This window comes from Filicampus tigris, chromosome 8 (genome assembly GCF_054856515.1).
Source record: "Filicampus tigris isolate MCC_2025a chromosome 8, RoL_Ftig_1.0, whole genome shotgun sequence".
Taxonomy (NCBI): Eukaryota; Metazoa; Chordata; class Actinopteri; order Syngnathiformes; family Syngnathidae; genus Filicampus; species Filicampus tigris.
This window is the reverse complement of record NC_141224.1, coordinates 788,152-809,733: the sequence shown is the minus strand read 5'-3', so window position 1 is coordinate 809,733 and position 21,582 is coordinate 788,152. Positions and strand designations below refer to the sequence as shown.

General features: G+C 45.9%; 1 protein-coding gene across 8 annotated transcripts; it reads left to right on the top strand.

The window, feature by feature from the left end:
* Positions 1 to 47: 47 nt before the first annotated feature.
* On the top strand, positions 48 to 20,390 carry mag (myelin associated glycoprotein). Of its 8 annotated transcripts, none has more exons than XM_086038178.1 (13): positions 48 to 983; positions 6,821 to 6,955; positions 9,284 to 9,387; positions 9,563 to 9,626; positions 10,035 to 10,403; positions 10,609 to 10,905; positions 11,831 to 12,088; positions 12,728 to 12,988; positions 13,268 to 13,576; positions 13,993 to 14,092; positions 15,380 to 15,476; positions 15,707 to 15,760; positions 16,920 to 20,390. In XM_086038178.1, the coding sequence occupies exons 4-13, from the start codon at positions 9,581 to 9,583 to the stop codon at positions 17,079 to 17,081; spliced, it is 1,953 nt and encodes a 650-aa protein (XP_085894304.1). In that variant the 5' UTR covers positions 48 to 983; positions 6,821 to 6,955; positions 9,284 to 9,387; positions 9,563 to 9,580; the 3' UTR covers positions 17,082 to 20,390. The 8 variants fall into 8 exon arrangements, with proteins under 8 accessions (XP_085894304.1, XP_085894302.1, XP_085894305.1 ...); XM_086038176.1 differs by having other exon boundaries at positions 6,821 to 6,962; XM_086038177.1 differs by lacking the exon at positions 48 to 983 and adding an exon at positions 3,420 to 3,497 and having other exon boundaries at positions 6,821 to 6,962.
* Positions 20,391 to 21,582: the final 1,192 nt, after the last annotated feature.

Here is a 21,582-nt window from a genome sequence, read left to right as displayed (position 1 = left end):
CTATTTTTAAAAATAAAACTTGGCTGTTGAGCACAAACGTTTTCCCACCCCAAAGGATAAATTCTTACTTTGTTTTGCATAGTCTTTTGCTTTTTGGTCTGCTATATGAAAGAGGGATAAAAATTATAACCGTAGAACAGGAAACCAAACTGAGAGACTTGCCCCCCCCCCCAGGTTGCTCATTTAAGTATGACTGTGCAACAGTTAACTTTTTCTCAATAATTGTATAATGGTTTAGACTTTTACCAAAAAAAAAACAACAACAACTTTGTACTATTTGTTTGTTCCATTACACATCTGTTAACTCATTTTTACACTTGCTGCAGTGTAGGGCTGGGCGACATAGCCTTAAAATGAAATCAGTTTTATTTTCCCCCCCACCCAATAAAAATCAGAATTGTGATTTTAATCAATTCCCCGCTTATGCTTGTTAAAAAAGCAAATGACATGACATTGAATGTAAGTAATCAAAGTCCTCCCAACATTCACTTAAGTCAACAATATGACATTTAACTGAAGTTTAACTCTACTTTTTTTTTCCTTCTAAAATACATGAAGCTGACTTTAACATTCCCTGTGAGTCATTTTAGTTGACTTTTCTCCCATACTGCACAGCAGTAAGGTCCCACTTGGACGACATTGAAAATGTTACTTGAAGCCTTGTGTGAACACTTGAAGGTTATTTACACTTTCAACATTTCCAGTGGCGTCGTCTTGTTTGGCAATGTCTTCATCTTCATGAGATGATTCCATTTTCATTCTTCTGTAGCATCGCATGTCATAAAAATGTAGCTTTTTGAGTTTAAAACTGCTAGTAGGGCGTTTAAAGGGGCGGACCAGATGACATCACACCGAGAGAGCGTGAGTGAGACGACGACGACGACGACAACGAGGAGGAGGAGGAGGAGGAGGAGGACGACGACGACGACGACTGTGCCTCACACATCCATCCATCCATCAATCCATCCCCTCTGGCTAAAGAGGTAAGAGCTCTCATTTGTTTAAATATGTCCAGTCATCTGTAAAAGCCTGCTTGCTTCTTTTTTTTAGGCATGTTGGCAGGCTGCAAAAATGCACTGTTTTGGACAAATGTTCAATATTAGGGATGTAATTGCAATAGCAATACTTGATCTAAATATCATATGTGACATCCTGGTGGGATTTGTACACTAGCATTGTGAGATTCTAAATGAAATATTTGGACAGTGCAAGGGAATTGTTCTTAATGTCACTTTATTGAGGCCATTTCAGTTGTTAATAAATGTCAAACTATTTTTATATTGTACATAATTATTCAAGTAAATAAGCCTGTAGTTTTTAAGGATTTGAACACACACAAGTAATTTAAAAGTATATATCCAAAACGACCAAATTGACTGATTTCTTTCTTAAAAAAAGAGACATTATTATGAAACCATGTTATTTCTGTCCTTTTTGTATTTTTATGAAAGACCGTATATATTTTGTCATTTTATTCATCCCGTTTTTTTAGCATTGAATGTTGACAGTAACACAAAAGTGCTGAAAGGAGAGCAGGCTTTTATTGTCTTATACTCTCATTCCTGCAAAATGTCTTAAGATTATACACACTGTGCACCCTATATTAACAGGAGACTAAACTATTTGTCACATTGTTTGTCCATAGTTAATGAAACAACAGGACGCAATTATTAACAACAAAAAAAATGTATCGCACTTACTTTGTGAAGTTTGTATGGCAGACCTTAGATCTTGCGTTCATGGCCAGCTCTCCCTAGTTTGGCCTTCACTTGTGGACAACATGGATTCTTCCACACTTGAAAGGGCAAACGAGTCTTTCTCTCTTTCTTTCTTTCAATGTGACATTCTTCTTGTTTTCTTCCAACATTTTTCTCCTGTCAACTGGCGTCCATCCATACATAGCTCTAGTCTGGTCAAGTGTCCAGAGGGACAAAGGGTCCTTTCTTGGTCTTTAGTTCCGTCCAGCAAGCCCCATCGTGCTCAAAAAACATGACTACAAGTGAGTTTGTAGGCCGGGTGGACATTTTTACATTGAACTCTACAGAGAAACAGTGATCTGTAACATCTAACTTTATTTACGGAGGGTTCATGCATTGTTGGTCCCTTTTGGGCCCAGTGGCTACATGCTAAAGTGCTAAAGTGCTCTTGACGGATCAAGCGGTGAGAGGCAGAAAGAGAAAAAGGGAATTGTTTGGCAATGGCTGGTGTTCTCTGCGTCCACTTTCCAGTCTTGTGCCGTGTCAGGCAGGCTCGAGTCCCAGAAAGAACAAAGGCTGCTATAGTCTGTTCGCTCCGGTTTTGGGGGTACTAGCGCCGCCTTGGGAGTTACTTTTGTGAAAGTTGATGCTTTTGAAATTGAGCTGTCTGCAAGACATGGTGTGGTGTACAAAAGGGTTCAAGGAAGATTTCAGTCAAAAACAATACGTGGAACAGAATTTGGGGTAAGATATTATGAGGTGAAGCGCAGCACAAAAGTAGTAGCCCGCCAAAACATGGGAAGAGGAATTGATGCAGTTTGTTGCTTCTACTAGAAGCTCGGCCAACTGGTAAGACATGACTTGATTGACTGAACATCTGAACACGGACATAAAGGGGAAAAAAAACCCCAAACATTTTCAGCAAGCGAATTATTAATTTTTGATATTGTGACAGTAAGTTAGAAATGACTTGTGCAGTTATGCTCTTCGGGCTAACGTAATGCTAGCATGAGCCGAATTTACCGGTACAAACTCGAAGGTGGCTAACGGCTTGAACAGGAACCGCAAATGCTCGCTTTTCTTCATTCACAAATTGAATCGTTAGAAAATATCCATTGTAATGCTAACAAAGTGTAAAACCGTTGAACTTAATCAGTGGAGTTGTTCTTGCCTAACCCTGATGACTACAACAAATGACTCGCATTCTTAAAATGAGTCGTTAAATTGTGAACGTTTTGTCTTGGTTCTTTCAATGACATCTCGATGAAATCAATTTGAAGTGCCTTGGCGGAGGTATTAAGAAGCAACATAAATCAAGTTACAGGAAAACAATTGGCGTGTTTTTCCCCCAAGATGTTAACGCCAAATGTTTTTGGAGCATCTTGTACCAGATTCGTATTTATTCATTTTTATTTATTTATTTATTTTTACATCTTTGGCTTCTTCCACCCGATCTTTCGAGGAAATCAATCATACAGCAAAAAAAAAACAATGAAGTGCCTTGGTGGAGGTAGTGTTAACCGGACGACGCAACGTAGCGTAGCGTTAGCACGCCGCTGTACTGTTGGCAAAGGGAAAGGAACAGTGTGTCTCTTTGTGGCGAATGGCAGGAGGCTCGGGGCGAACAATGCTGCCACACTGAAGGAGTGATTGTCATACGGGGGGGGGGGGGGGCTGGTCTCTTGGTGGTGGGGTTGTGAGGGGGCGGGGGGGCACCTTGGGGCTTGGTACAGAGAGTGGCGACTGGCTTCTTCGCGTACGGGGGTGACGGGGAAAGCAGCTGGCAGGTCGCCTACACAGGTAGGTTATCTATTTCGCGTTGGTGTCTGCGTGCGCTTTCATTCGGTGTAGCAGCATGAGGCTCATTATCCGCGGACACGTTGCTCCTAGTTGCTCCGTAAACAATTACGACAACGGTCATCCAAGTTAGAAGCCCTTGTATTGTGCATTCTGTGTCTGCTCTGTACAATTTCTCACACTAAACGTTGCTCCTGTCTGACATATAAAGATGAGTAAAGGTTGAAGATGCATCACTTCAACAAACTTCCTTGCCATCAATTACTACTTTCCTATTAGCCAGAGCTTCGGCACCATTCTAAGGCTTCGCCAAAAGAGCACAAGAATGCAGGTAACGTTTTCAACCAATCACAGGCAGGAGTTCAATGTAGAATTTGAGTTGATTCCCAAGCGCAAGCGCAAGTTCAGAGTGAATCCATTTCTGCTGGCCTGGCACGATATACTTGTGCGTACCCTGAATACCGTCGATGCATAAATGCCGTTGGAGCTTTTGAAGTGGTCATTGTCTTAGAAGTGGCTCCACGCTGGAAATGCGTCCCTTTCTGTGTGCTGGCTTGGCGCCGTTTTTGTTTGTATTTCCCCGCGCGCGTCGAAGCGCCTAGCGTCGGGTGGCCCCCTTTGGTTGCGAGCGGAAGGCAACGTTCCCAAACGGCCGAGGAGGCCCGCCGATCGCCATCTGCCCACTGGCAACGCCGTCCTTGTCATGCGCTCTTCTGCCAAATGCGGCTCTGATGCATGCGCTCTCTGTTCACTCTCAGCTCAAGAAAGCACCGGGGCTGTGTTCAAAATCACTCCTGACTCATTCTGTCAGTGCTTCTCAAACCCTTTTACACCAAGTGCCACCTCAAAAATTGACTTCGTTCCCTCCACGTAGCAACAGCCTAAGATGCAGTAATGGTAGGCCAAAGTATTCATGGAAATGTGACGGGTTTTATTCCTCAAACGTATAGTCGCCATTGTCAGCGCATAGACCTTTTTTTATTTTTTTGCAGGCGATAAAGAATATATGCCTGTGTGTGTTGTTGTGTGCTTTGTCTGCATGCGTCGTAACAAATGCAACTCGTTTAAAGGCTTAGATCTACCTGGATACCGATGCGAGATTCGTTAGCACATCGATTGAATTTCCCATCACGTTATGCGCTAGCGGTTGTTCGTCAGGTGGTTAAGCGCTTTGGTTAAACACGCAGCATGTCTTTTGTTTTGTGATTTTATGATGATGCAGTAAATTTCAACCAAGCTTGGCAATAATCCGTTGAGTTTGTCATTTAGTGCCATTCAGTCAGTCACCTTCTCTTATCAAAAGATAGACAATAGAAAACACTATCAATCATTTCTGATACCCCCAAAGTGTAAAACTGACGTTTTGACTCAGTCACCACTGTTGTTCAAGGTCAGAAATGAGCCCAATCAAGTAAAATGACTGTCCTGGTCTTCGACATGTCTACGTAGAGTGACGGGGTTGCAGCTTTCACTGCGGCAACTCGACTGAGTGGACACTGGCACCGCTCACTGTTTATGTGCGTGTGGGAGAGTCGACATGCTTGAAGACCATCTGCTGCTCTCGGTGTTTTTTTTTTTTTTTTTTTTTTTAGTAGGGTTGGGGGTGCGAGGGGCTCTTAGCTTGCGTCACGGCCCGGCAGAAAAGTGCACGCTGTGAGCGGGCCTGTCGCGGGGGTGGAAAAATCCTCCAGTTATCCCGTGTCGCACAACGGCAAGCCAGTGTCCGCGCCCACAAGGTCTTCGTTTTTTTCCCGCACCCTCCGCAAGGCGCCTTTCAAGAACACTGGCCGGAGCTGATCGATGATAGAGAATCGATTATCCTAACGATTATTCCGTCAATTCCGGGGAATCGACGCCGTCCCCCTCGGCTAACATTTTTTTTCCGGGGAAAATATCCAACAGTTAACCAGGACGCCTCAAGACACAACACTTGAGTTTGCCAAATGTGATGATTCAAAGTCAATAACGTTTTCATATTGCTTCTCATCTCGGGCCGGCTCTCTCGTGTCATTCACAAACACAATGAAGTGCCTCTCGTGAGCTTGGACGCGGCGATTGTGATTGCGTGAAAGCGCACGCAGTTGCGGTCGTGTCCAGCTTGGCGCTGGCTTCATTGTCTTGAGCAGTCTGAACAATGGCCAGTACAAAAGCAAGCCACAGAGGAAGGTCACATAGCTGCGCAACCCACGTGGGCCAGCGTGACAGCGAGCGCGTCTTACGCTAACATGCGTGCAGCGTAGGCGGGACGCGGCATGCCCAAGGCTAATACACCCGACACTCGGCATTTACCTGCGGACGTTACGTGCTTGACTTATGAAGCACTTACTCAAGCATTTTAGGTGCAGTTATCAACGGTGAGCTAATGAGATCATATCGACACCAAGTTTGCCGTCTAATAGAAATACTTTATTTTCAGTTTCTGTCCTGCAGTCCAAATGTTTGGGTTTTTCTTGAGCGTTAAAAGACCTGCTATAACATTAATGGGCAAATACCATTGTATCTGATGATTTAAAAATGATGGGAATATTCTGCCTCTATTTTGTTTGACTATTTCAATGTGAGAATTTACATGGGACAAGTGTCCTTTGTTTTCATGCATATTCACACTGGGTGGAACCTCTGACCGTGTCCCTCCTCCAAACATTCCTCGCCATAGATCTGCATCAAAGGTCAATACTTGCTTTTTTTTTTTTTTTTTTTACCTTTACAGTAAACACCAAGTCTTTTTATCACTAAGCGTGACGTTGCAGCAACAAGGCAAATATTTGCCAAGCTTAAATGCTGAAAATAACATAACCCTATTCGTCCCCCCCAAAAAGAAAGAGTTTAGAACATCCAAATAAGCTCTGCATTCCGCCCACGCTTCAAATTTGGCCTTGATGGGGGGAAAAATCATCAGCTCCATGAGGGACTACTATATGGATTTTTTAAAAATAGTTATACACTAAAATGTTCACTAAAAATCCTTATATTGTGATTAGCAGCAACTACGGTCAGAATCATCATTCATAATTCCCTTTTTTTTGGTTTGAGAAGTGGACTATATAGTTCATCAGTCAAATGAAAAATAGTTTTGGAACACTACTCGGGCGCCATTAATTACGCCATTGTGGTCTCATAATTACAGTGTACCAACATCAACATCAGTTGGATTGCCGTATGAAATGTAGAGCAAAGAATCAGGTATAGCAAAATGATAGTGCTTTAAGTGAAGTGTATTTTATATATGGGGCATTATATCGTGGCTCGAGAGTGATTTCGAACACAGCCCATGTCCAAATCCGCCCGATGGCTCTCTCACTGATTTTTGTTCTTCTGCCCTCCAGAATTCCAACATCTCCGAGCGGTCGGTCGAGCGTGGACGAGGACGCCAAACAAGAGGCCGCTGAGAGAGAGAGAGAGAGAGAGAGAGAGAGAGAGCGAGAGTGAGCGAGAGCAGGAGCCTGCTGGTGCTGAGGCTGGTATGAGGCAAGTGGTCTGTACAAGCAAAGCGTATGCTCTCGTTTGTCCATCCGTCAAAGAGGCCATTGTGAAGGCTGGCCATGGGGGTGGGGGCCGCGGGAAGGGGTCACCGCCTCTCGGCCCGGACTCACTCGACCGACTCGCTGCCTTTTGTCCCGGCGCAGATGGCCGAGCTTGACGCAACACCGGGATTGTGCGGGTCCGGACGGACGGACGGACGGACGGACATCTCGGGGTCATTTGGCAGTAGCGCACTTTACAGTAAACCCGCATTCGTCGTGGGGCACAGTTGGAATAGGAAAAAAAGGGGGAAAAAATCTGCTATGTTAAACAAAGACAACTTTTACCCCTTACACATGCTTTAAACACACTGAAAAGTGTTCCCTAGCGGCCTTTCTCACTCGCTCGCACAGTAACTGCCGGTTACGTTTGCCATAAGACAAAAGAGAATTAAACATTGTATATTGAAACACTCAAATGTTCAACCAAATCATATCATTTCATCCATGACTTAATAGTAAATGCTTAAATCAGGCTAATGTAAACGAGCATGTACGTGATGTAATACAAAGCTTGGTGCAACTGCCACTTGAAGTCGCAAGGAGCCAAACAGAGCTTACAACCATACTCACAGATTTATATGCTGCATATTTCCTCTGCTTTATGCCAACGCCGACTATTACTGGAGCTTAGTTGGGGCCTTTTGTTTTTTTCCCTTTTTTCTGCCAATAGACCTCAAGGCGCCCTTTGGCGTATTGCCGCGGTACAACACTGATGACGTGCCACTCTCAATTCGGACATGCCTGTTTCCAATAAAATGCCTTTAAATCTGCAACATTGCTGGGCTAAGCGTGTAGCGCCATGGGAACACTGTAGTTCACTGACATTTTTTTCTTTTTCTTTTTGTTTGTAGTTCACTTAAATGGGAACCCTCACTGGTTTACCTTCTTTACCGTTCTGTTGAACAGCTGGGAAGATGGCTGGCAAACCAACCAAAGGCATCTCGGTTGGCCAAATTTTGCTAACCGCAAATGTCTGTGTAATTGGAGGTATTTTTATGACGCAACGGTGTTCATGATAGCATTGGCGGCTAATGGGTGGGAGTGACATGCCACAAGAGGCCGCCAAAGTCCTGTCTAAAGTAGGCAAGTCGTACAGTAATTGGTGCCAAAAAAAGTCAACTCAAACTCCCCCTATAAGATGGTGGTTACGGAGTACGGGCGAGTGAATGATTCCCAACGCAGCCTTTGGAGTCAATCGATCAAGCGAGCGAGCACACTCCAAAGTCATTTTATTTTTAGCAACGGCTAATACGGCCTAGCTGTGCCGCGTTGAGCTGCGTTCAACGCGCAGATCAACATCGCAAAATCCGCTCTGAGGCCTGCCATCTGTACACGCCGGCTGCCAGCCGCCCCGTACGCGGCTGACGCATGAATCCTGCTTCCTTGCCGGCGCGGCTCACTTTTGACAATACGGGACGAGAGAAATGTCCTAATGTTTGTCATATAGTGCGTCACCGCTTGACTGTCCGCGGAGCACAGACGGCGTCAGTAATCCAAACAAAGTTGATGTCATGCGTCAACAGTGAGAGGCTTTCATTGGACCAGCTTAGTTCTTAGTTGGCTCTTAGTTGGGAATTTGCACAAACAAGCTCCATTGGAACCAGCTATTCTAGCCATCTTAGATTTGGGAGGGGTTTTTTTCCCCCTCAGCGTAAAATGTGGTCGGTCGGTTGGTTGCAAGTGGAAGTTAAGGACAACAAAGAAATGGAATCGTTCAAAACTTTGAAAAGACGTTCCTCATATTTTTAACCTATTCTTACATGTTTGAAGTTCTTTTCAGAGCACCTTATGAAGAAAATGAGGTTTAATCTGACAACTGCATGTACATGATAATAATATCACAATGGCACAAAATATGGCTGCAAAACTTCACTTGTATATTGGCATTACCAAGCATTTTTTTTTTTTTTTTTTTTAAGGGAAGTCCCTTTCCGAATATGTTCCATGTCGTACGCCAAGTCATAACCCTTCTAACATGACTGTTAATGTTTTTCAAACGAAAGGCACTTCTGACCCGAGATGCCCGTTAAATGCAGGAATGCACAAGGAGTCCTCAGTTTACCACAGTTCCGCCCCTTGAAAATTGTATCCAAGTCAGAATGTGTCGTAGTCTATCAAGTCAGTTCCAGTAAATTCAATGTTTTGTTTGGGGGGGGTTGCATGTTTTTCCCTGAGAATTTAAGACCTCTTCATTGCGCCGTTCATCGAATTGTCTGTCCTGTCATTTGACAGTTGTCTAATATGATATTTTCTCTATTTTTGTAGAGAAGAAGGTTGTCAGGCCGTGCGGGTGTGAGCAAACACCCACCAGTGGAGGGAGCACTTTTCCTGTCAAACATCGATTTGCTTTCAATCATCACAAATCCAAGGTATCGGACGTGCTAGCGTCGAGCGATGTCGAAACGCAATCCCGAAGCTCCCGAAACATGAGTGCGAGATGGCGAAAGTGACTCACGCCAGGGACATTTGCGATGTATTTTCCAGATGGCGATCGATGATGCATGCATGCGTTTGAGCTAACAGCAGTGTGTTTGTGTCTTCCAGAAGCGTGGGGTGGACACCATGTGGTGTTTGACGCTGCTTTTACTGCTACTGCTAATCATCAATGGTAAGGAAATGTTTGCAAAGCCATATAGATGGAGGTATATTTTATACACATGTATGTATAGATATATTTTTGATACCTTATACATAGTGTATATGTATATATATATGTATGTATGTATATATATATATATATATATATATATATATATATATATATATATATATATATATATATATATATATATTTATACATATACAGTATATGTGTGCATTTCAATATATATTTAGATAAAAAAAAAAAAAGTATCCGCTAAAGTGAAATCCATGCTCTTATGGATAAAAATGGTTTAACGTAATCAGTAACCGAGTTAGTTTTTAAGCCAAGGAATCAGTAAAGTCACTGAGTTCAATTTTCAAGGTCACCGTGGCAACTCTGCTTGTGATTTTTCTTCCTTGCGTGCGGTCGCAGACGTCAGCTGCCAGTGGAACGTTTGGGTGCCGCGGGACATCTCGGCCATGACCGACACCTGCGTGGTCATCCCGTGCACCTTCATGTACCCGTCGGGCATCCGGTCGTACCGCGGCGTCCACGGCATCTGGTACTACGGCCAGCCCTACCCGCAGCTCTTCCCGCCGGTGGTGTTCAAGACCCGCACCGACGTGGTGCACGAGAGCTACAAGGGCCGCACCAAGATGCTGGGCGACCTGCAGCAGAGGAATTGCACGCTGCTCATCAACAGCGTCGGGCCGGAGCACTCGGGGAGATACTACTTTCGCGCCGATCTCGGTGGGGCCAACGTGTACACCTTTCCCGACTTTGCCGATCTTAAAGTTCTGGGTAAGACGCACGGACGCGCGTACGGCGAACGAACGAACGAACGAACGAACGAACGAACGAACGAGCGAACGCGCGCACGAACGAACGAACGAACGAACGAACGAACGCGCGCACGCACGCTCGCACGCACGCTCGCACGCTGAAGCGAGCGCGCGAGGTGTCCGCGTAGCGTCAAAGTCACAGAGCGATCCGGTTCTTCCGTCAGAGCAACCCAACATTGACGTCCCGGATGAGATCGTGAGTGACGAGAGCCTGACGCTGACTTGCTACGCCCCCGACAACTGCCCCGACATGAACCCCGAGATCCAGTGGATGTACACGGATTACCTGCCCGACCCCGAGTTCAGCGCCGACTACGTTGAGGAGAGCAACACCGCCGTGCGCTCCAGCACCCTGGTCTTCACCCCCAGGCCGGTGCACAATGGCCAGCTGCTGGGTTGCAGGGTGTACTACCCCAACACCACGCTGGTCTATGAGAGACTCGTCTCTCTGGACATCAAGTGTAAGTCCAGAGCGGCCGGCTGCACTCGTCCCCCGCCGCACACTTTTGCTTTTCGCACTTTCACGTTTGGGACTGCAAAATAAGAAAACATAAATCAATCAAGAAGAATCTATTCATTCCTTCCCAAAAAATTGAAGACATAGTGTATCCGTTCTACCTACAATCATACAATTATGATCATTCTGAATATAAGACAAAAAAATCACTCCATCACATGAAATGATCTTGCAGAAACGCTGCCTGGTAAAAAAAAAAATGTCTTTGCAGACATGGAAGAAGCATGTTTTGCCTTCATTTGAGATATTTCGTGTCGGTGGGATTTGAGTCGGTGCCGTGTCGCCGCATTATTTACCAAGAAAGTCGCCTCTTGGCGGATTTTGGGCTCTTTCTATAATGCTCTAAAATGCCACAAGATGGCGCCAAAGTCCTGTCCCCGTAGGAATTGGAGTCACAGAAGTAGCTCAAGTGATATTGTTTTAGTTTTTCCACTTCACTTGAGCGGAGCAAAAAAACTCCCGTTTTGGGGCACTTCAAATTAGGAGCGGCCTCAATTACTCGCGCTACGCCTCGGCTCCTGTTACTGTACAGTGGACTCCCGCTATTGGCGGGGGCCGGGGCCGGGGGCCGGGGCCGGGGACCGGGCCGGGGACCGGGCCGGCCCACAAATAGCGCAAGTTCGCTTATGATTGACAACCGCTATAAATGGATTGAGATTTTTTTTGAACCCACCAAAATTCTATAAAAACGTGGATTAACCACTGACAAGACTACGGGTTGAGTCACCCTAAAAAATGTCTGGACCTCCCCAAAGCAACAAAAAAGCTAAAGAAATTGTTTGAATATTCAAAAATATTGGGCAAGTATGTGTCCTGTAATCTGAATGTTGGGTAAAAGTCGGAACGCGACGGTGTTTGCGTGTGAGCAGACGCTCCCCGTTCGGTGTGGGTCAACGTCTCCTCGGAAGTGATGGAAGGCAACTCGGTGACGCTGCACTGCGAGGTGGACAGTAACCCCCCTCCCAGGATTTCCTGGAAGTTCGGAGAGCAGGAACTGCTGTGGGACACGGCGTCCAACCTGTCGCTCACCGTGGACGACGTGACGCCGGCAGAGGAGGGCGTCTACACCTGCGTCGGCGACAACGGCTACGGCGCCATGAATACGTCGCTCTACTTGGCCGTCAAGTGTGAGTTGTGTCCAGTCTTCAAAAAAAGGTTTCACGGGAACAACAGTTCAATTTACCGGTCAATTTACGATTTGCAAAATGATTATTTTATAATGATATTTGTTGTTGTTGATAAAATGACACTTTTATTTCGGGCCAAACATTTCATTTTTTTATGAGGGTCGGTTGACCGAAGTCAAAGACACAATACAAGGAAAACACAATAGTTTTAAATGACATTGATTTTGTGTGTGTGTGTTGATGTTGCTAAACAATCATTGGTCAAATGGACCCACTGACTTATTTCACAATGTTTGTCTCATGAGCAAAATGTGAAAACTCCATTGAGAGCGATTTCAATCAATATTTGGTGCATTACCGCTCACGGGTCATGCTTCAGTGAGGAATTTTACGAGACATGCAGGTTAATGGTCGGAATGTACTTTGGGAAGACCTGAACATCTTAACTTGACATAGGATCGCATTTTTTTGGTAAATTGTGATGATGTTTTTTTTTTTTTTTTGCGTTACGTTGATTAACGCGAAACACATCTTCCATCCTGGGTAAAATTCCCCCACGGACTGAACACGATTGATGTATTTATTTATTTTTTCACTAGGCTAATCCATCTGGCATGAGTGTTCAATCTTCCGTTTCAGACCCCCCCCGCGAACCTGTGGTCAACGAGTCCTTGACCGTGCTGGAGGGCGCCTCGCTGTCGCTGCACTGCAGCACTCAGGGCAGCCCGCCGCCCACCCTCACCTGGCTGAAGGACGGCGAGCTGGTGGGCGCCATCACCGCCGACGAGTGGTCCGTGCTGGAGATCGAGGGCATCGCGCCGCAGGGCGACGGCCAATACCGCTGCCTGGCCGAGAACGAGCACGGCCGTGCCAGCAGCTCCCTCAACGTCACCGTGGAGTGTGAGTAGGATAGCTCGCGCGTGGAACCACTTAGCTTAGCGCTTAGCATTCCCTCGGTGCCTTTCTTTGCTTGGCTTTGTGAAACAGTCAAATGGCTTTGATGACCTGAAACATGTAAGTGTGCCGGCGACTTCCTCAAAGTCGTCACACGTTCCCCGTAGGAAGTCGGCGCACCCTTTGTGTGGTAGCGAAAAATCTGAATACACGCGCAAGTCGCGCGCCGGGCATCCCTGGCGTTTTTCCTAACTCCTAAGTCCGCTTGTGTGTCCTTTGTGCCAGACGCTCCCATCCTTCTGGACGAGTCCAAATGCACGGTGGTGCGGGAGGGCGTCCAGTGCGTCTGCGTGGCTTCGGGGAACCCCGAGCCCACCGTCGAGTTCTACCTGCCCGACTTGAACGTCACCATCAACGAGACCGAGGGCCGCTACGACTTCTACGCGCACACGGACGGTCAGACGTCCACGGGCATGATCAAACTACGGGAGAAGGGCGAGCGGGCCGGCAACGGCGGCCCGGCCGTCAACGTCCGCTGCGGCGTCGCCAACGTGCACGGGAGAGAAAGCGTCCTCCTGGAGCTGCAGCAGGAGAGTGAGTACCCACACGCTGTACTATATAGTATAGAAATGATGTTGCACTTGGGACACAATGGGAGAGATGGACTTGATATAGAAGTGAATTGACTTGATATAGAAGTGAATTGACTTGATATAGAAGTGAATTGACTTGGTATAGAAGTGAATTGACTTGATATAGAAGTGAATCGACTTACCGGGGACCACATTTCAACCGAGGTTGACTTCCGCTTTCCCGGTCCTTTTTTTTCCTCTTTTTATGCGGTGTTGTCATTCATGAGGTTTGAAAAAAAATAGTGATCTTATTTTGACAAAGTAGTAATTACCGGTAAATACGACATTCTCAAGTGAAGCACAGACGCCTGAAAGGTGGACTTGCTGTCAGCGACAACATGAAGTATTTTTCTTCCTTCCCTCGCCGTTGCTTTCCAGAGAAATACCTGATGGCCGTCATCGTGGGCACCATCGGCGGAGTGGCGGTCATCGCCTTCATCATTGCGGCAGTGAGATACGTGGGCCACAACAACAAGAAGTGAGTAGCGGAGGATAAACGGCAAGAGATGCGAGGCGGACCTTACCCCCCCCGCCCCACCCAATGAAATTCAAGGAGAAACACTTAAGCCTCGTCATCCATTCGAAAACACACATCCCGTGTGAAAGTGCGATTGGTGTGCTTGTGAGTCTCATATCCTTGCCGAGACGCTTTCCCGCTTGAACAAGATGAGCTACTAACTGGATAGCGAGGGCTCTCATGGTACACGGATTCCGCTTTTTCCGTGGAGTTCCCACGGGGAACGTATTAAGTAAGGCAAAGGAAGATGAAGGGCTGCGCGTGTACTCTCATAACAGACGCAGTGCAGGGCAGCCTCTGACTCGTGGAAGTAGTGGCCAGCGATATGCTTTTGAATGTTCGGCTCCCGGAGGCGGGCATTCTGTTTCGCATCCGCTTTTGCTGACGATTGACGGGACTCCTTTTAAAAATGAGGGAGGGCATTTTCATCCGTCGGAGTAATCATCGGTAACCGGATCGAGTAGCGACGGATCTCTCGGTCCCCGGCAGATGAATGCTTCTTTTGCTGCTATCTTTTTGTTTGATTCTTTGGGCGGGGCGGGGCGGGCTCGGGGGGGGGGGACGGCCGGACGGCCGGACGGGCGGGCCGGCCGACTGTCTTCTGATGGACTTAACTGACGGACTGACGGTTACAGTTTGGTATGGCTTGAAAAAATGGCCGACGGTTCCCCGGGCCGCTGACGGATGACGGAATTGAGTCAAATGGAGTAAAATGCCCACCTCTGCTAGTTCCATAGCAGCTCGAGCTAGCCAGTCCGGCTTAGGTTTTGCGAAATGTACATTTATTTTGTTTGATTGGAGAATTTCCTGCAAGCAGAGTTCGAGTGTTGTTTTGTCGTAAACATCCTGAAATGTGCTCCCGTTCGCGTGAAAAGAAAGGCGGCTTTGCACGTACCGAACGGCGAGCTTAAAACCAAGGTAGCCTACGTAGCGAGCTGGCATGGCGCGACGGCCCTCATCGACGTCAAATTCCGCAGGCGCGAACGATTCCCTGCTCTCACACCGCTTGCACCGTATCCTTGACTCACGCCTTGCTAAATCCACTAAGTTGCTTCGTCGGGACCTTGCCTCAAGCGCAAAGCTCCCAAATCACCAGCGAGAGATTGTCCCGCGCGACTAAACCCACTCCTCAGCATAACCCGACGGCACTCGTGCTTTCAAAATGGATGCCCAGGCTTTGCGTGTCGCCCTGCATGTTAGCTAGCGGTTAGAGGTCCGAGTCTGATCATGTGACTCCCCCCCCCCCAGAGAGAATGGCCTCCCTAGGCAGGACGTGGTCCTGGAGAACCCCGCTTTGTACTACAGCGCAGTCAAGAAGGACAAACAAAATCTGAGGAAGAAAGTGGTGAGACATGCCGATGACTCTCACGACGACGCTAAGTAAGATGTGAAGTCAAACTAGTCGTCGTCGCCCCCCGACCCTGTGCACGTGACGAGACCTCACCCCCACCATGAACCTTTTGGAAACGCACTGTTCTTCTCTTGCTTTCATCGCTTCTCTGCGTTTTTTTCCCTTCTTCTTCTTCTTCTTCTTCTTCTTCTGTCTGTTTCTTCTCTCCCTTAACTCCTGCACAGCTTAAGACAGAGCTGTTGGGCTCAAAGTTTAACTCCATTCTAGAGGAGAGCACGGTAAGGTTCGTTAGTCTCGGCGAGCCGCGCACCCTGGCATATCCGCTTCTCTATTCTGTACGCCGTTTTCTTTTGGGGGCGGGGGCGGGGGGGGAGGGGGGGATTTTCGACGCCAAGTGTCGTCTGCATGGCTGCCTCGTGGCTAACTTCCACACTTGCCCACCTAACATGTCTCATGTCTCCTTGGCCCACCAGTAACCACTAACTTCCTTGTGTCACGCTACTCTGGGGGGGGAATATACCCAGTGGTCATTTGGTCGTTTTTTCTTGAAAGACACAATTGGGGAAAAAAAAAAAAAAAATTGCACATTTTATTTCATTTCCAGTCAACTGCCCAGCCCTGATATTTCAATGCTCGGATTCTATTTCTGGAGTCACAATCTCGCAAGAGTCGTCAATAGTATTAGTAGAGCGTCAAATACTTTGGTTGGAAATTTAGCAGGACAAATATCTCAACAATATTTGTTAAGATATTTTTGGAGCAAATATTGCACATTTTTTCGGCCAAATGATCAACGAAAGAAGAAATTGTGATTTTTGCGGGAAGAGTCAAATTACAAAAATGATTTCTTGGAAAACGACCTATTTTTTTCTTGAAAATGACGGCTAATTTACTTGAAATACAAGAATAAAATCTAAATACGACTCAATTTCTCACAGGATAAAAATAGAAGGAATAGCACATGGCAATTTCTCGAGATGAACACGCACCTGAGTATATTATGCTCCCCTCCCGCCAAATCGCCCTTCGAAAGCATTTTTTTCTCCGCGCGCGTTTGTGTATTATGCGATTCGCTGCGATTTCACAACACCTTGGTACTGCTAGACGTCAGCAATGTGACTTTTTTTGGTAGTTTAATTGCGCACTACAATCCCCCCCCCCCTTCGATTTTGAATGATTTCTTTCGCGAAAAAATGTGTCATTCTCGAGAAATTATGGTAGAATTTGAATAAATATTAGAATATTGGTTCTTGGAAAATAACTTCTTTCTTGCAAAACAATGGATTTTTTTTACTTTACATCTTCAGATTTGGTTACCGTAGAAACACATTTTTCTCATCCAATCAAATTAGGAATTTGCAAATTTTGTAATTGTCATTTTTACAAGCAAAACGTGGAACCAAATAAACATAAGAGCGTTCCTTTTTTGTGCTACAGGGAGAAGACGGGGACTTCCAACCTGCAGGCTCTTTGGCGGGCATGGAGAGGCGAGAGCTGAACTACGCCGCTCTGGAGTTGGGTGGGCCCAGGGAGGGGGCCCCAGGAAGGGAGGACGGCGGCGGCGGCGGCAGCAGTTACGCCGAAATCAAAGCCAAATGAATCGCGATCCTTCCCTGATGCCTCGGCCACGCGAGACGCAGTCGCAAAAGCTCCCCTCCCCTGCCCTCCCCTCCCCTGCCCTCCCCTCCCCTCCCCTGCCCTCCCCTCCCCCATCCTCCCGCCCCCTCCCGTCCCCTCGTCCCCGCAACAACTTGGGTTTTCTATTGCTCAGATTTGTAGGCATAAGTGCAAACTTTTTCTCCACGGAACGCGACTCACTGGAAGAATTTATTGGCATTTATAGCTAGTCTTTTTTTCTTTTTCTTTTTCTTACCCGTTGTTGTTGTTTCTACAAAGGGTGTAACGGTATGCCAAAAATTGCGGTACAGGGGGTCCTCGGTTTGGAGGTTGCGCGCGCGTTTACTCTTTTCATTTGTTTGTTTGATACAAATATTTGGTTGAATTATGACTTTACTGTTTATTGCGTTAGCATCGGTTAGTGATAGACTACAGCGGATGCCCATTTTCACACACTGTCGGCTTACGTCTCCACCGTAGGACGGGAACTCGCTCGTAAAGCCAAGATCCCCTGAGACTGTTCGGTTCGGAATACGGCAAAGGAACAAAACTTAACCGATTGCTTCTTTTGTATAAACTCGTCATGAAACATTTTTAAAAATATTGGCCATAAGCTCTCCAATAAATTGAAGACAAACAAAATGCTGTCCGAAATAACTTGGCTCGCAGATCAACAAAATAATGTAACATTGCATAGCTGTGAATTCTTTCCTTTTTAGGAATGTGTAACAGTTTGAACGAGGAGCGCCTAAACAGGTCAAAACAACGGTTTCGACATACCTTGGTTATAAGCTCGTGGTTTGTTGTATGTTGGCTACAGTAAGGCAACAAAATGGAAAAATAACATATCTTCTTGGATTTAAAGCAGCACTGGGCAAGAAATCGACCTTAAGAAACATTTTTCACAACTCTTTTGATGAAAAATGGACTTACAAGTACAGTAGTTGATTGGGACTTCAAGCCCTGAGGGGGTCTGTATCGTTTTTACTGGCACAAAGCAACTTTGAGGAGGATGGGATCAACCCTGGCACAGCAAAAAAAATACAAATGTCCTGAATTGCTTTCCGGCATACTCACTTTCTCCTTTCGCTATAAGGATGGCTCGGATTTCACGACACTACGCGCTGGCACGCATGGGAAATGTGGTTGATTTTTTTTTTTTTTTTTGTCAAGACACTACCGCTTTTGTACACATGGCGCCGCCATAATCAACAAAAAATGACACACGACACAGTGTTGCTTTAATGAGTCTTATAATGGTAAAAAAACAACCATTTTTGGCAAATTCCCCAGTACATCCTCAAATACTGAGGATGACTAATTAAATGACATACAGTATTTAATAACATGCAGCATCTTAAACCTTTTTTTTTTTTTTTCTTAAAGGAAATACTGTGTTTTTAGGAAAGTGAAACCAAAGACAAGCGTGACTAGTGTGTCTTTCTTGGTCATGTATCTAGTTATTTCCAACTACCGTTAAAGGGTATCACTTGGTCACTCATTTTCTGTTGGCTTTTTCCGTTAGCTTTTGCAATTAGAATAGTTTCTCCCTTGCTCATGGTGTTACGTGATTAGCTTCTCCTCGATCCCGTTTAGCCATAGTACTTGTAATCGGAAGTTTATTGGCTATTGTTGAGACGGGTATTAGTAGCTCAGTTAGCTTCGCGCTTAGCGTTTCCTTGGTGGCCCCTGAGCTACCGGGAAACCAGAATGTCTGGGTGACCTAAGTTTGCCGTATCGCCTAAAAGCCTACTGCTAGCCGCGATGCCCTCCAGCCGGAGGCTGAGCTGCACTCCCTTTGTTTACTAAGTTGAAGTCTGGCTAAAGCACGCGATAGTTACGCTTAGAAAATGGAATCTTTTTTTCTCGGAAATCAAAGGACTTTGCCGATTTTATAGTTTGCAGCGTTAGGATTTTATTTTATTTTTTTCATCAAATACAAATTTCAAGTCAGTGAGAGAGTGACACTTGTCAATATTGTAAATAATAAAAATACTTGTGAAAAGATCATCTTTTTTAACCAATACCACAATTATTTTCTTGTCAATTTTAATCGCTTTTCCCACCAAACTATGGCATTTTTGTTCAAATATTCAAATTTCATTCCCGTAGCTTTTTGCATGCAATAGAAATGGAGTCAAAGTTCTAAGAATAAAGTGATCATTTTACATGACGAAAAGTGCATTTTTCAAGTCGCAACCTTGCGAGAAAGTTCTCAATAGTAATACTGTAAACAGTGTTTTTGTTTGAGTCGACGTGGCTATCGCGCGAGGCAGTTTCACTTCCTGTTCCTTATCGAATGTGGTCCGTACCGCGGGGGGGCCTTACCGTTACACCCCTTGTCTTGACATTTGTCGCCCACATGAGTCATTGTCACTGTGTCTGCTGCCAGTCAAAGCATGAGGGAGAGGGTCAACTGTGTTTTTCCTGATTCTGTTTGTTTTTTTAATCATTCTTTGTCACGAGAGGCATTCCTCCCACACGGAAGATCAAAATGGTCATACTCGAGGAAAAGAAGCGAAACGGACGTGACCGTTTTGGACTTCCGTGATCCTCTCATTTCCTTTGCTTGATAAGGACAGAACGTTACGTCACGTCAGTATTTCTATTGTATTTAACGTGTACAGTGAACAAAACGGTCGCCGTCTCCTTTAAGAGTCTTAAAAAAACATTGAGAAATGTAACCAAGTCAGTATTTGATGGGTTTTGAGGGTAAATTGTTCTTTTCGTATTCCACCACACTGTCTCTAACGCACGCGGCTCTCAAACGCAACAAAGCACACTTTGAGTGTTTTCTCATTTTGACAATGTGCGTGCGTGTGGGTGTGGGTGTGGGCGTGGGCGTGGGCGTGGGCGTGTGTGGGTGTGGGTGTGGGTGTGGGTGCGTGTGTGTGTGTCGGTGGGTGTGTGTTGGCCTATTTGTGTATGCGTGTATTCAAACTGTGCTGAAAGACGATGGCTTTTTGGGGGGCAATTGTGGAGGTCATTTGTGTGGGTGTTCTCACAATGTTGCATCAGATGTTTACGTTCGTGTAGGCAGACAGATTTGAAATAATACATTTCTCAATGCTAAGCTAATAGTCTAATGTGATAATTATAGTGTCAAGAAGTAACATATTAATACATGATGTATTTTGATAAGAAGTGGGATGCCAGAGCGAACAATACAAAGTTTCTAAAATTGCGCCAAAACGTTCAAGATTACAGTTATTGACGTTGCTTCGTATAATTTCAAACATACTACATGTTGTGTATTTATGGTCCGTCAAGCATTAAAGGGATACCCAAGTAGTCAACTGGTAGTCTTCATTGTATTCCACTGAAACACAAAAAAAGCACACTGTATTTTTCTTTTTGTTGCGTAGTGCGGTGAGGGTCTAAATGAATGATAAGAAACCGGGCTGTCACGATGGACTGTTTTTCGAATCAATGATCTTTTCATCAAATAGTTCTGCTAGATTCTAATTTCTTATCTTGTGGCCAAGGACAGCTGCCTTTGGAAACAGGCCACGCGGCGTTCAGACGCCGGTCACGGACGGACGTTACTGGTGGGTCCGTAGGTGGGAAACTTGACACTCTTCCCTGACTTCCGGCCACTAGCGGTTCCAAAGCGGGATAGAAATGGTTGGGTTGCGTCTAGAAGGCCATCGGGTGCGCAACTGTGCCAAACATACCTTCAATGTGTGGCAACCCATCCGTTCTCTGTACCTGGAGCCAACTGACTTTGCTTGGCTGCAGTATTAACTTTCCATCAAAAGATGGCGCTAATAGACTGTGAAAAGGTCATGAGTAGTTTTATATGCAGGAGAATGGATGTTTATGATTACTGGAAATATCTGTGTATTCTTCTTTTCAGTTGAAATACACAGTCAATGAACACCGTGGCGAGCACAGCAACGGTTCACCCTGTTTAGATATTTCAGCCGTCTAAATCATCAAGCGAGAAACACAGCGAGTTTCTTGTTTGTTTTGCGTGGAAGGACAGTAGTCGCGTCGCCTCCAGTGCGCTCCCAATATGGCGGCTACCCCGGGAGCTCATTCGGTGATGACGCCGTTCACAGGCCCTGTCGTGGGTGTGGGTATGCGTGCGTGTGTGTGGGGGGGAGGGGGGGGGGTGCGCGCGTGCGGGGGTGGGTGCGCGTGCGCGCGCGTGTGTGAGAGAGTAGTGTGTATGTACTGTATGTGGTTTTTTTTCTCACACTCTGTTAATCTTCTTTTGCCAGGGCCTTGTGAACCTCACTTTAATTGTATCACCTTTTTTGACTTCCAACATGTTGCTATTAATAAAAAAAGGAACAGTTCCGCATATGGTCGAGACGAATTGTTTAAAAAAAGAAATGCAGAAGTGATCGCCAATGAAAATGCAAGCTTTTCAAATCCATCCATTATCTATAGCGCTTCTCCTCACGAGGGTCGCGGGCATGCCGGAGCCTATCCCAGCTGTCTTCGGGCCGGCGGTGGGCGGGGGACACCCCGAATTGCT

Coding starts and splice junctions, on each gene's coding strand:
- mag (XM_086038178.1), top strand. CDS start 9,581: ATGTGGTGTTTGACGCTGCTTTTACTGCTACTGCTAATCATCAATG. Junction 12,989..13,267: donor CCTCAACGTCACCGTGGAGT/GTGAGTAGGATA, acceptor CCTTTGTGCCAG/ACGCTCCCATCCTTCTGGAC. Junction 14,093..15,379: donor GTGGGCCACAACAACAAGAA/GTGAGTAGCGGA, acceptor CCCCCCCCCCAG/AGAGAATGGCCTCCCTAGGC.